We start from the raw sequence: 16,005 nt of genomic DNA, 5'->3' as shown, positions 1-16,005 counted from the left end.
AATGAAATAGTTTTCAAAATTCTGTACAATATTGGCATTAATGAACAGAAGTCTTTAATTTCCTTACTTCTTCTTTAAAATTGTCTAGATTTGATTCCCACTTCTGGCGAACTTTTTTGACGTTTTCCTGAAAATCATTTAAGTCGATCTTCCGTTTCTCACGCTGTGCTGTCCAAAGCTGTGTAATTTTGTTTTGGATGACTTTTATTGGTCCTATTAATAAGAAATTATAATGTTACTTATACATAATAGGAAATAAATGAACAATGAAATTAAATTGCTGGAACTAAATAATATGTATTGCCCAATAAACACCTATAATCATTGAATTTCCAAAATTTTGGATAATTTTTTTTAATTTTCTTCTCACTGTGACGTATAAGTAAGAAAAATAAGTCCTTCAACTTAGAAAACAAAGGGTTAATCATGTTTCTGTAGGCACTAAACAGTTTTGAAAACTGGGAATACAGCCATCTAAATTCAGTTCATTAATGTTCCATTCTAGAATTAACTATGAAATACTGCATCATGATTTTGATAGTCCAGTGATAATTAAAAAACCCACACCTTTTCTTGGACCCAGAGCAGCAGAGGAATCATCGCCTAGACAACGAGAAACCACATAGACAACGCAGACTCAGCAGCATCAACAAAGGAGACATCATGGCCAGCTCTACTAAAGCACTATACAGCCATTAGCCACACCATAATGGTGACCTTATGGAGATAATTTTTCCAGCACAGTAGAGAGGGTTCATGACAGGATGCCCCTCAATTTTCAACAAGTTAAAGGTTTGCTGGACTAACTATAACTAGAAATGTAATTAAAGACAGACCTTAATATGTGAGGCACGATCAGTGTCACTTGAATATGTGAAACCATGTGAACCACTTCTGATCACTTTACACCAACTAAAATCAAAAGGCAGAAACCTGTTGACTTCACAATACCCATACTCTTGACCTATACATGTGTAATGTGGGTGTCAGAAAGGGTACTATTTTACCTGTTCATAAGGTCATTGCGGAGAAAAAAAAAATCAACTAAAACTTTCACTGTTTTAAGAACTGTCCTTTCCAAAACACTCTGTCCATAAGCTTTAGAAATTCAATTGGCAGGAAAGAATAATTCCTGTATTTTCACTTAGAAGTTAACTACAGGAATAGATGTATGAATTAAATACAACAGAAACACTCATTGGGGTCATTACAAAAGATGTGAGTCCATTGTATTAAACACTGAGTCAGCTCTCTCTGTTAATCATTTGGCATTCTGTAGCATATCCTATTTGGGTGTACACCGGAAACTAGTTGGAACTCAAGACTTTTGAGCAGTGGCCCTCATTGATCATTATTAACAATGTCCTGTGGATGTCTTCTTCTTAATAATGACATCATATCATTCCTATCTGGAGTTCCCATTATTTGTCTGCATCCATATCTTATTTGGTATTATTTTTACTTTCTTCAAGTTGAGCTTTTGTGATATTACTGAATCTCTGTTACGAGAGGTGTAAGGGTTATGTTAACACTATACAAAAAATATGTAAACATTTAATGTCTTTAAAGATGCATGCAATCCATTATCAGGTGCTGGATCATAAAAGGATACATTCTGGCAGCAGTATATATAGTGACATTAAATTGGTGCTTACACATACTCTTACTGATTTAGGGGAAATAAAATCACTTTTTTAGATTTTTCAACAACCACAAGCAACTATTACCTACATCTGTACAGATCAGCTGTAAATATTCATAAACATCACAAAAATTTTAATAGGAAGGAAGATGACATGGTGCTCAACAAGACATGAACAATAGTTCCGAGAAGCTGGTGTACACAGTCAAGGATAGCTATCCGTGATCACACGATATCTACATCTGTATTCATACTCTGCAAGCCACTGTACCATACATGTCAGAGGGTACATCAGACCTATATTATTGATATTTTTCCTATCACTCTCCCATAATGAGGGAGGGAAAAACGACTGTTTGTATGTGTTTGTACGTGCCCTAATCTCTTTTAACTTATCCTCATGACCACTATGCATGATATACAATGGTGTCAGCATAATGGTCACACAGACTTCTTCAAATACACATTATCTAAATTTTCTTAATAGGGTTTCATGAGAACTGCACTGAATTTCTTCCAAGGATTCCTATTAAAGTTACCTGGAATTTCTGTTACACTTTCATGTTGGCTAAACCAATCTGTTGCAATCTTCACAGTGTGCCTCTGAATCTAGTTAATGTCTGTTGTTACAAGCATCTTAAGGACTTCTAACAATGGCACAATACTCTAGAATTGGTAATCCCAGAGACTTGCAGGCAAATCCTTTACATGTGCATTCCATTGCATCATTTCAACAAACCTAAGTCTTCCACTTGCTTCCCTAATACTGAATTTACATGATCCTCCCATTTCATATAGCTTCTTAGTATCACCCCTAAATACTTATATGATTTGATGAGCTCAAGATGTTCACCACTTACACTATATTTCCAATTATTTGGGGTAATGTGAGGGAGAAGATGCACAAATAATTGAAAAACATGAATAATAAAGGTATTTTCAAACACGTATTTTTTATTTGAACATTTTTCCAAATTCTGTGCATAGGTGCTGTAGGCCTGTTTATTTCCTAAAATGGACTGTGATGTTGGTCTGCTTTTTTTTCTTTTTGCTTACAGCATTTAAAATCTTTCTTGCAACAATAACGTTACTGTGCTGAAACCCCCTCTGGCCCACATAATCTACAAGAGCATCAACACATTTGAATGTGGTACAGTGACAGACAAAGTCACTGTCTTCATCTGCACTTTCACATTCACTGTCATCTTCTTTGTTTTGTTGTACAGCACCAGCCATAATTTTGGCAGTACTCATACACTGGAGGTCAGGTTGACATGCACCGATCTTCAGCCTCTCATTCAGATTTTCTTTGACATCTTCAAAACTATTTAAACCCACTGCCAGATTCATTATGTGTGCAGCTGCTATTTCTTCATCAGTGAAACCTTGAAAATCACTTTCCTCTATTTCTGGAAGAATTTTCCTCCACGATCAAACTAGAGCATGTGGCTTGACTTCTGCAAGGCATCAGTAATCCTGAGTATGGCATCTATAATAGTCAGTTTCTTCCAGAAAACCACCAAATCAATCTCATCAACTAGCATTTAGAGCAGACCAGCATTTAGTGCCTTTTAACTGAAGCAATTACACCTTGGTTCATTGGGTATATAATTGCAGCCACATTATGAAGAAAAAACTTAATTACAATGAGACCACCATCAGATACAAGAATCTTCTCATTCGGATGTGAAGGAGTATTATCAAGCAATAAAACAGACCTTCCGTGGCAATCCTTTTTCTTCTAGAAGTCACCAGACTTGCAGTATAAAATGCATGTGGAACCAGTTTTTGAAAATTTCACTATTCATGCATGCTCTTTTTGGTTGGAATAATGCACAGGGAGATTCTTAGCTCCGATAACCTTGAATTCTTGCCCCCCCACCCCAAACACTAGTAGTTTCACATAGTGATTCCCAGGAGCATTAGTGGTACACAAAATCATAATATATTCTATAGACGACTCAGGCAAACGCAACTCACACACACGACTGTAGTTTCCGGCAACTGGGGAGAGGGGGAGGTCTTGAGTAGTGAGGTTTATGACTATGTTACTGTTGATGTTTTAGTGAGAGGTAAGTAGACACAGCAAACTGTTATTACACGTGGAATGTGAACCAGTTCGTTATAGTTTCTAGATAGTGCTAAGGATGATGGGTGATTACTGGTAAAAGTCACTGACAAAAATACTAACACCACCTTTTACTCTTTCACCACTGTAGACATATACAGGAAGGTTTTACCTACACTAGTACCTTTAGCTCCTGTGGATTGATTCCTCTAACTGTGAGTAAACACTATTTTAAGTAAATATACTACAAGGTATGATTTAAATTTACATATTTAAAATCTTTTGTTAGTTTATTATATATTTTAACTCCTTTGCAAACAAGTGATTTTGATCTTAACTTTATTCTTTCTATGTAGGTATAAGTAACCACTGTATCTTGTCTGGTGTTTGCTACATACTGCTCAAGTTTTTTCTATTTAAAAACTGTAGTTTGATAGAGGTAATCACTTTGAACTGTCAAAATACCTTTTTTTTAACAACTTGATGCAGTGGGCTCTTTTGTGACTCTTTGGGATTATTCTGAGGGCCTATTTTTGCAGTTTGAGCATATTTCCCATATTCTGAACAATAACACCCCAGAACATTATGGCATAACCGAAGATAGAATGTACGTGTGCAAAATACATTCTTCTTAAGCGTGTGCTGTTACACACTGCAGTTAATATTAGGGCATAGAATGCAGTTCTAATTTTTTCCAATTAGTCTGATTCTTTCATCCAGTTTTCATTGCTGATCAACATATATACCAAAAAATTTTGTGCTAGCTATACACTCTGTTAAGAGTTACCTCCTTTTTGTTGACCAATAGCACACCACCATAAGTGCCATGTCAGCTCTGATGTCGTACCTGTAATTATTATGTTGCTGTCATCAGCAAACAACACTGTTTAACATTCTTTGACATATAGTCTGAAGTTATTCATGTAAATAAGAAACAGTGCTGGGGCTAACACACTGCCTTGGAGGACTCCAATGTTCCAATATTCTTGATGTGAAACATACATGACTTCACATTTTGTGTCACTTGAAATTTTGAAGATCTCTTCTTCCGTTTGCTAGGTAAGATGTAAATCATTTATGTCACACCTCCTTATTCCCAGCACTTCAGGTTTATGTGGAAGTATTTGATGATTAGCTGTGCTGAATGCTCTACTGAGTGTAGGCAAATTTCTATTACATGTTCCCCTTGATCCAGGGCTTCAAAAAGTATTTTTGTGAATTTTGCTACAGGAACTTGTTCCATTTCCAGACCTGACACTAAACTGTTCATTGCACAGAAGTTGGCCTTTATTTAAATAATCCATAAGTCTGTTTTTCATAATAGTTTCCATTATTTCTGAAAAAGAAGACAGTAATGAAACAAGTTTGTAAATCTTTATATTTTGTATCACCTTTTTTGATGGACAGGAAGAACTTTTTCATGTTGTTGGTAATCAGATAAGCAACTAGATGTGAATGACTCATTTATAATGTCTTTTAATGGTGCTTTTATGCTGCTGATGCAGTCTTTTGGTAGAAATATTGGAAACTTGTCTACATCTGTGGACATTTTACTCTTAAATTTGTGTACAATCCCACTCATCTCTTTCTCAGTGGTGGGTAGCAGCAGCATTTTGTAAGGTACGTTGTTATTTGTAGATGTATGGTGTGTTTTTGGAAGATTTTCTTGCAGTTTTGATTGCTGTATTACAAAAGTAATTGTATATGAAGTTGGTCAAGTCCTTAGGGCTATCTATTAAACCAAATTTATTTCTGATTAGTATGTTTATCTGTGTTGGCTCTAGGCTACCAATTTCTTGCTTGATACATTCCAAATTGCTTCACTTTTATTATTTTGAGTACTGTGTGGTCTTATCATTTTGCCTCTGCTCGCATCCTGTAGCAGTTTACTGTACATCCTTTTGTACTTGAGAAAAGTTATAAGAAACCTGGGTCACTCTTGTTATCTTTCATAGAACTGAGATCTGCAGAATTGGTATTGTTATGTGGATTTTGACATTGTCAATGACAGATGGTGAGCGGATGCCCTTCCCGGTAGTACCACTCTCCACTAGATGTAACTCTTAATAAGCAGCTCAAGCAGTGGCTTATCCAAAAATACCCATGTAACTCAGATTTAACATGAATAATAATGTAAGACAGAACCTGTACCAGAAAAAAGTATAGTAATTGTTGCGTATTATAAATTATTTGTAATGTGCAACTGTAAAAAATTTATAGTGTTAAAAATGACATGCATGTCAAATTACATGTTGCTGAGTAGACAAAAATAATAAAATAATAATAATAATAAAAGATCATTTACAGTAGACCCTTGTTATTTCAAAATCAGATAAACTGGAAACTTGATTAATCCATGCTACCTGATTGCTCTGAAATGTAACAGCTTATTTTTATTAAGATTTCAGAGCTAATTTGGATTGCTTGATTAAAGGTTATGTCATTAGGTAGGACCCAAATAAGTGATTTCTCCTATTGAACCCTGTAATGTAGTTTTCAACAACTACGTGTCAAAGTACTCACTAATATTACTTCAATCCAGTGATAGGTACATATATTGTCAATTCATTTAAATGCAATTAGGGCTTTTCATTTACAAACAATTGAGTAACAAAAGGGATACCAACTATAATATCTTTATAATGTCTGAAACCTGTAACAACTTTATTCATCATACTGTTGGCATACTATGCTGTTGGCTAACATAACAACATCCAATTACCTCGTATTTATTGTAATTCATAAAATGAAACCAGATTAACAATGTAAACAAAGTGTTTATTTGGGCTGCTGTATTATATGTTGAAATTCTGTTCACACTAAAAAATAATGTAGTCATATTTGAAACACAAATCATGATAGGAGTATTTTGGATAATGTAATGTCAGTGTAATTAGCAAAAATGTTATCAGCATTGTTTATTGACATCATTTCACTTATTTTTCTGTGTAAACAAGAAATTTGCAATTGTCTTTATAGCTTATTTTATGCACTGGTCAATGTTTATTATTTTCAACAAACTGAGTTAAAGCCACTCAACTTTAAGAACCTTTATTTCAGCTACTACTGACAAAATTAACATTTCATAAACACATTTACTTTAATTTTTTTTCTTTTGACAACATTTATCCCCAGCAAGGCGATTACATAGTAATATCATTGAATGAGCTGGAATGGTGCTTTAACTCATGTCAAAGATCTGAAATCAATGTTTGAGTTTCAGATGTATCATTTTTAACTTCAAGACTGAAAGACAATTTCTTTTGGAAAGCAAAATTTTGGACTGGACACAGAGATATTCTGCAACCAAAAAAATATGTTGATGAGGAAATCAGACTGTAGAACTGTGAGTACCAACAACTCCAATCAACTTGGACATTGCAACAACCAAATTACACCATATACAATTACTTTGTTTTATCTAAGACATTGTCAGCTCGGTAGGCCATGTGAAAAACTTTGAGAGAGAGAGAGCTTAAAATATTTTCATGCTACGTGATAATAGCAGGGTTGGAAATCGAGAAATGGAAGAGGTAGAAAATTTGATACAAGGTAAAGAGGGGGCAGCTGAAAATAATGTCTGTGACATATAGTGAAAAGACGAAGAAGTAGGTGGATATTCAGACAGTACTTGTTCACAGATTCTATGTTCTGGCCAAGGGGAAATAATTGGTGATAGTGGCAATCTTTTTAATATTCTTACAAAACTCATTGGTGAGAAATTAGGTGAACAAAGTTGGAAGCTAGACAGCTGCATTAGGAAAAAAAACTTGAAAAATTAAATCATTTAGATAAAAACTTGTCAAAGTCAAGCACTAATGTCAAAGTTCAGGCAGAGAAAACTGCAGAGACAACTAAGGGATTAGAAGTAGATTTAAATGATTTTAAAACACACATAAACACAGAGCACAGCAAATCTGAAACACGTATTACTCCTGCAGAAAACAGAGAAGGTTGAAAACAAACAAATCAATGAGATAGAGAGCAATGACAGAAGCCTAAAAATCTTAAATTTTATGGTTAAAAATGAAAGCGACAGTATTAGTCTGAAATTGAGAGAAACAAAAAGAACGTTTATCAAAGAAGGGTAAGATGTAAAACATGATGATGGTGCATATCTTAGTAATATTGCAAATGTTATGACAAAAGTAAATGAAATTGAGGAAAATGTTGCATATAAAATGATTGTAGTACAAATGATATATAAACATAAAGAATTTTCCAGGAGGAAACAAAATGCACCCAGTGGACTTCATTTTCCAGTGTAAGGATAATTTTACTAATAGTATGTCAGATTACTCGAAGAATAAATCTGTAAAGAAATTTTTGTAGAGGTGGCACTGTCATGGGATAGTCTGAAAACACGTACAGATATGACTTTTGTAGAATCTGAGAAATGTCTTTTGAATACATTTTGGTCTGAAACCAAACAAGCCAGGACCAAATCAAAATTTTTGAATGGACCATGTTTCAGAAAAGGTGGAATTCACCTGAATGAATTTTGAGAACAGCAACTTAAAACACTTGTATACTTAGAAAAATCATTTGATGAGACAATACAAATAGATGCATTGAAGAGGAGACTACCACATAAAGGACAGTGAGAGTTAGTATATGGACCAGATGATTCCATTGCACAGTTTTTAAAATATGTTGATAAACTAGATATAGGATATGAAATAAATGAGAGACAGAGGGATAGGAAATGAGGACATGGATTTTATCAGAATGATGGTGGCCTAATAATCATCATGGAGACAGAGAGAGGGGAACAGATAATAGGAGCAGCTATCATGATGATAATAACACAAGAGATAATCATTGGAATGACTGACACAGAGATGGAACAGGAAAAATAATAACTGGAATGACAGATATAGGGACAATCGGAGGGGACACGAGCAAAGAAGTAGGTGATGTGAAAGTAATGATAGAAGGTCTGATGAAAGGAATTTTGAAAACAGAAGAAATGGAATGAAAAATGGACCTCATGGGGAGTTTGTCAGTTTGGGTGGGACAAACCAGATACCAAAAACAGGCTAATAATTTTAGGAAATGGAGAGGCAATTGTCAGAGGGGGTTCCACCGTAGAGATCAACGTAGTTCACACTAGGTAAATAGCGTAGAGTTCAGCAGGGAATTTTTGGGAATATATATTGAGGGAAATGTAAGAGGAAGAAAACAGAAAGCTGATGATGATGTCTTGACAAACTTACTTGGTGAATCTTACAGCTTTTACAGAGCTTTGATTAAAGATATTGATGATGATGATTGCAATTAGTTTGGTTTTGTGAGGTTAACAAATAATGAAAAATATAGAGAAGAGTGATAAACGTATTTGTACTAAGGTTAAATGTACTGAGACTGAGAATCCTGTACTAGAGGGGGGGGGGGTTGGTTGGTTTGAGGTATAAAGGGACTAAACTACAGGGTCATCAGTCCCTTTTCCCAGATGCAAGCAAGGCTCAAGGTACAAAAACCCAACACCACACCTAAACAGAAAATGAATGGAACAAACAAAAAATGGGGAAAACATACACCACAAGGAAAAGTAGAAGAAGGTATTGAAACCACAGAGAATATGGTCTGGCCTGGCTGATCACAATAATAAAAGAGGGAGAGCCAGTCACTCTGCAACACATTACAATGTCCACCCAAAAAAAACAAGGCGAGATGAACACATGTAGGGAAAAGATGACCACCAAGACAAATAAATGCAAAGAAAGTGCGACAGGGTTAAAATGAAGGGAGGGTGGCGACCTCAGAGAGAAGGCTAAGTGCCCACCCTTAGAGGGCATGATAAAAAAAAACCCTCATGAATAAAACTACCAAAGGTAGGGTGCTGGGTAGGTTAAAAGTCTGCCGCACAGCGGCTAAAAGTGGGCAGTCCAGCAAGATGTGGATGACAGCCACATGTGAGCCACAATGACACCAACGTGGGTCCTCACGACTGAGGAGGTAACCATGTGTTAGCCATGTATGGCCAATGCGAAGCCAGCAGAGAACCACAGAGTCCCTGTGGGAGGCCCACATGGAGATTTTCCACACATTCGTAGTCTCCTTAAGGGCAAGCAGTTTGTTATGTGTACTGAGATTATGTCATTCTGTCGCCCAAAGCTGAAAACCTTGTGGCGTAATAATGATCGCAGGTCAGTTACAGGGATGCCAATCTCCAGAAGCGGTTTCTGTGTAACCTATCGGCAAGCTCATTTTCTGGGATTCCGACATGGCCTGGGGCCCACACAAACAACACTGAATGACTGGACTGTTCCAGGGCTTAGATGGACTCCTGGATGGTCACTACCAAAGGATGGCAGGGGTAGCACTGGTCAATAGCTTGTAGGCTACTCAAGGAGTCAGTACAGAGATGAAACGACTTGCCAGGGCATGAGTGGATGCGCTCAAGACCATGAGAAATGGCCGCCAGCTCTGTAGTGAAAACACTGCAGCCATATGTCCTCCATGAACATGTGTGAAGCCAATGTGACCATCAGCCATCGAGCCGTCAGTGTAAACCACTTCATGGTCCCGGTACATGTCAAGAATCAAGAGGAAGTGGCAGCAGAGAGCTGCAGGTTTAACTGAGTCCTTAGGACAATGTGAAAAGTCCAAGCGAAGCTTCAGCCTTGGTGTACACCATGTAGTTGTACATGAATGGACCTCAAGTATAGGTGGTAAAGAAAGGATTCCACTTTGGACAGAAGAGATCGGATGTGAACCGTAGTCGTAAGCCCTGACCTGGGCCTCCAATGTGGGAGATGAACTGCCATGGATGGGAAAAGGAGATGGTAATTTGGATGCTCAGGAGAACTATGAATGTGTGCAATGTAACTGGTGAGCAGTTGTGCATGCCAGCCTCCAATGGAGGGACTCCGGCCTCCACCAGGACACTGGTTACCGGACTTGACCTAAAAGCTCCTGTTGCCAGTCTAACGCCACAGTGGTGCAATGGGTTGAGTAAATGCAATGCTGAGGGCGCCAACGAACCATAAACCAGACTCCCATACTCAAGGCAGGATTGAACAAGGGCTCTGTAGAGCTGTAGCACAGTAGAGCAATCAGCACCCCAGTTGGTGTTGCTCAGGCAGCAGAGGGCATTGAGGTGCTGCCAGCACTTCCGCTTCAGCTGACGAATATGAGGAAGACACATTAATTGGGCATCAAAAAGCAGTCCTAAGCATCGATATGTCTCCACTACAGTGAATGGATCATCATTAAGGTAAAGTTCCGGTTCTGGATGAATGGTATGATGCCAACAGAAGTGCATGACATACGACTTCGCAGCTGAAAACTGGAAGCCGTTGGGCTAAAGCCCATGACTGAACCTTGTGGATGGCTTCCTGTAGGTACCGCTCGGCAACACCAGTACTGGAGGAGCAGTACAAAAATTCAAAAGTCCTCTGCACACAGAGGTGAGATCAACAGTCCAACAGCTGCTGCTAGACCATTAATGGCCACTAAAACTATGGACACACTTAATACAGAGCCCTGCAGGACCCCATTCTCCTGGATATGGGGGGAACTATGGGAGGCACCAACTTGGACATGGAAAGTACGGAGCGATAAGAAATTTTGAATAAAAATCAGGAGCGGGCCCTGGAAACCCCATTCATACAATGTGGCAAGGATATGATGGCACCACATCATGTCTTAAGCTTTTCGTAAATAAAAAAGAAAATGGCAACCAGGCAGTTCAGATGACAGACTCGAGGGAAACTAGATCATCAATGGTAGAGTGACCCTGGCGGAAACCGCCCTGGCATGGAGCCAGTAGGCCATGTGACTACAGGAGCCAACACAATTGCCAACTTACGTTCTAACAGCTTGAAAAGAATGTTGGTGAGGCTGATAGCTATCTACATCAAGCGGGTTTTTGTCGGGTTTGAGCACTGGAATGATGGTGCTCTCCTGCCATTGCGATGGAAAGACGTCATTGCACCAGGTCCGGTTGAAGATGACAAGGAGATGTCGCTTGTAGTCAGACTAGAGATGTTTGATCATCTGACTGTGGATCCGATCTGGCCCAGGAGCTGTGTTGGGGCGATGTGCAAGAACGCTGAGGAGCTCCCACTCTGAAAACGGAGCATTATAGGTTTCACTGTGACGTTCATTGAATGAGAGGGCTTTCCTTTCCATCCACCGCTTGAGGGTGCGAAATGCTGGGGGATAATTCTCTGACATGGTGACTCGAGCATAGTACTCAGCAAAGTGCTCGGCAATAGCGTTTGCCTCAGTAGATAACACGTCATTGATGTTAATGCCATTAACACCTGTCGGAGTCTGGTACCCACAAACACATCTGATCTTCATCCAGACTTGGGAAGGTGATGTATGGCACCCAATGGTCGACATGTACCTCTCCCAAAACTCCTGTTTCCATTGTTTTATAAGCTGGCGAATGAGGGCCACTTAAAGGCTCTACCTTGGCCAGTAAGCACAGAGCCACCCCACAAGGGGTTATGGGCGTTAAAATCTCTCAAAAGTAGGAAAGGTTTAGGGAGTTGATCAACCACTGCACCCATTGTTTTCAGGGGTACTGCACTGTCTGGAGAAAGATACACGTTGCAGACAGTTATTTCCTGTGTCATTCTTATCCTGACAGTCACAGATTCAAGAGGGGTTTCAAGGGGCACAGGTTCACTGCATACTGAGTTCAGGACATACACAAAATTCACATGACACTTTATTATAGTCACTACAGTTCTTGTAATATCCTCTATAGCCACTAAGGGCAGGGGTCCGCATTGACGGGAACCAGGTTTCCTGGAGGGCAATGCAGAAAGCAGGTGTAAAGCTTAACAGTTGCCATAGCTCAGCCAGAAAGAAATTCCACTGGAGGATGACATTATCGTGGGAAGGCATGAAGCGTGCGAGGAGGGAGGTTACGCCTCAGGGTCACCTGCTGCCACCGATTGTGTATTTGTATCCATTCCTATTGTGGATGAGGCATCAATGATATCCGGGTCCTCAGGGGACACTGAGATCTCCACCTTATCTTCAGGTGCATAATTGGTAGGGAGCGGTGGTGTTGGGGCCACTGGAGGGTCCTTTTTCTTTGCAGATTTCTTTGTTTGCTTGCCCTCTCGCTTCTCTTTAGGGGCTTGATGGGATGACTTCTCTGAAGTAGCTTCAGGCACGGAGAAAGACCATGAAGCTCTGGCGGAAATAAAGCTGTGAGGACAGGGCGTGAGTTGTGATTGGGTAGCTCAGTTGGTAGAGCACTTGCCCGCGAAAGGCAAAGGTCCCGAGTTCGAGTCTCGGTCCGGCACACAGTTTTAATCTGCCAGGAAGTTTCATATCAGCACACACTCCGCTGCAGAATGAAAATCTCATTCTGCAACCATGAAGCTCTTCATGCAGCAGCTTTTGGCTCCTTTAGCCACCGGTGAGTGTCTGCTGTGGCATTAGTGGAGACCTTCCGCACAAGAGGAGCTGGAGGAGGCAGATGTATTCTGGAGGCCCGGAGGGCCCACTGTTCATCACACAGGTTGTGTTATGACTGATACTTGTGATGGCGACGGTAATGCAGCAGCAGCAGCATATGTGGATATCAACCGAACAGGGTGTAATCATTCAACTTTATATTTAGCCTCTTGGTAATTCAACTGGTCCAGTGTCTTGTACTCCATGATTTTCCACTCCTTTTGGAGTACTGTGCAGTCTGGCGAGCAGGGAGAGTACTCCTCTCCGCAGTTGATACAAGTGGGAAGGGGCGCACAGGGAGTATCTGGATGCAGTGGACACCCAAAGTCTCGACATCTCAACATGTGGCATTGGAAGTGCAGCAGGAAGACATGTGCCCCATTTTCCAGCACTTAAAGCACCGTATAGGGGGAGGGGCGTATGGTTTAATGTCACAATGGTAAACCATCACCTTGACCTTTTCAGGCAATGAATCATCCTCAAAGGCCAAGATGAAGACACCAGTAGCAGCCCTGTTGTCTTTGGGTCCCCTGTAAACGCGCCAGATGAAATGAACGACCCACAGTTTTAGATTGGTGTGGAGCTGGTCATCAGGCTGCAAGAGGAGGTCATGATGGAAAATAATCTCCTGGACCTTGTTGAGGCTTTTATGGTGAATGACGGAAACAGGAATATCACCCAGCTGGTCACAAGCTAGTAACACCCGAGATTGGCCTGGGGATGCTGTCTGAATCAAGACCGCACCATTTCTCATATTGGACAGTGCTGTCACTTCTCCAAACTTATCCTCAAAATGTTCAACAAAAAACTGAGGCTTCACAGGTAGAAAGGAATCCGCATTCATCCTGCTACAGACTAAATACCGAGGCGAATATGGCTCTCTTCTTTCTGCAGCCCTACATTCCTCCCATGGTGTAGTGAGGGAGGGAAACAATTTAGGGTCATATCTACAGCATTGTACTCAATCTTGCCCTTCTTAGAGACTGCTGGTGCTGTACAGTTACCAGCAAGAGATGACTTAGTCCACTTCATTGCGGATCATCCGCCCTGATGCCACCCACTCCAATCAGGGGCTCTCCCCACAGGTGCCATCCAGCCACAGCAAAGGTCACCTGGCATGATGGCCCTTCGCCAGGAGTCCTGATGCCCCAGGAAGACAGACATCTCCTCCTTGGCATACATGGGAAGTTTACAGCTCAGGCATCCCTGTGTTGTCAGGAGGCTACCACCAAATGGGTACATGACAGCCCCAACCCAGCAGACTGCCTACCATGCTGGATATTAGGTGCAGAGAAATTCAATACTGTGATGGGGCCGAAAGAGGACAAGAGACAATGGAAGAAGATGACATATCCCAGAAAGTGTCCTCACCCAAATAGTTCAATTGCAGGTGGAGATGCAAAGCCATGACAAGAGGTTCAGGAGATCGAATCAAAGGACACTACGGATAACTCATGCACTACGTAAGATGTCCTTCCCTATATGGCCCACACATCTGTAGAATTTGGAAAGTGGCAGGTCAAACCATAAAATGGGACCTGAACTTATAGGGCCAAAGAGTGTGACTCCTTTTAGTCGCCTCTTACAACAGGCAGGTATACCTCAGGCCTATTCTCACCCCCAGATCCAGAGGGGGAACTAGAGGGGAAAGAAAATAGGATAGATAGTAATGATGATGATGATGATGATGATGATGCTATTGATAATGATTTAGGTAATGATGCTATCAATGATGTTTTTAATGTCAAAAGTAATATATGCTTTGTGGAGAATTAGATGAGATGATTTATGTTGAGATTAAAGAAGAAAGATTGTTGAATGATGATGCTAAAAGTACAATTGTAGGTCTTGATAATGATTTAGTGAAGAGTAGGGAAGTACATGATGATTTGTTTATGCCAGTTAATATCAGTAAAATAGTGTTCACTTGTTATGCTGTCAGTAAGCAAAGTGAGCTGATTATTGATGAAGGTTTGAAGGATACTTGTGATTATTTCAATAAAGTTAGTATTGTCATTTACTGATCCTAAGATGGGAATTTCTGGGGAGACAGATATTGTGATCATAAATCAAATTAGGAGGTTAGAGGAATTTGCTGATAGAGAATACTATGAAGAAGATGAAGGATACTGTCATGGGGAAATAACTAGTTATTCTTACAGTGAACTTGTAACAAAAAAGACAGGGGAAGCTGAAGCTTTGAGTACAGAGAATAAAGAGGAACTAGATAATTTTTATGGGAATATAGTGATACTTTTGATGAGAGACCAGGTAGAGTGAAGCATTATCAATGTAAACTAAAGTTGAAACCTCATGATCCATTTTTCATTAAGCCTTATGGTGTATCCATCTCTAAAAGAAAAGCAGTTGAAAGGGAGTTACAGAAAATACAAAAGTGAAGGACAGTGGGAAGAAGTTGTAGTCAGTACAAGCCACATGAAGTATCAGTTTGTAAAAGAAAAGTTGTGAAAAGGAGGTTACATTTTATGAAGAAATGAAGAATTAGTAAATTCCCTCATGGGGAGGCACACTCATTTGTGTGTCATGTGCGTTGCAAATGCAAGGACCCTAGCCATGTGACATTTGCTTCTACAACAACACATTTCTGATGTCGCATATTTTCTTAGACTGTCCTTTACTTTCGACTTACACACATATGTATACATGCTTGACTATTTGATTTATACAATTTGATCTTTGGATAGGCACTCACTTGATAGAAGATGAAACTTTGATTTTGAAAATGCACTTGGTTTTTCACTACACACATGTAATGCTCTTATAATATTTGCACTAGGAATAATTCTGCTTTGTCATGATGAGATGATTTCGCTTACACTATATTATATACATATATATCATCTGTTTACCT

The 16,005-nt window shown here is 39.5% G+C and overlaps 1 protein-coding gene across 3 annotated transcripts in view; it reads right to left on the bottom strand.

Moving 5' to 3' along the window:
- LOC124545399 (synaptonemal complex protein 3-like) overlaps window positions 1–16,005 on the bottom strand; it is a 148,921-nt gene that overhangs the window by 83,097 nt on the left and 49,819 nt on the right. For all 3 annotated transcript variants that reach the window (XM_047124319.1, XM_047124333.1, XM_047124326.1), the window contains exon 2: window positions 68–213. In XM_047124319.1, the coding sequence (XP_046980275.1) occupies window positions 68–213 (146 nt within the window). The remainder of the gene's footprint in view (window positions 1–67; window positions 214–16,005) is intronic.

Source organism: Schistocerca americana, chromosome 1 (assembly GCF_021461395.2).
Source record: "Schistocerca americana isolate TAMUIC-IGC-003095 chromosome 1, iqSchAmer2.1, whole genome shotgun sequence".
NCBI classification, from domain to species: Eukaryota; Metazoa; Arthropoda; class Insecta; order Orthoptera; family Acrididae; genus Schistocerca; species Schistocerca americana.
The sequence above is the reverse complement of the archived record's forward strand: the minus strand, read 5'-3'. Positions and strand labels throughout refer to the sequence as shown.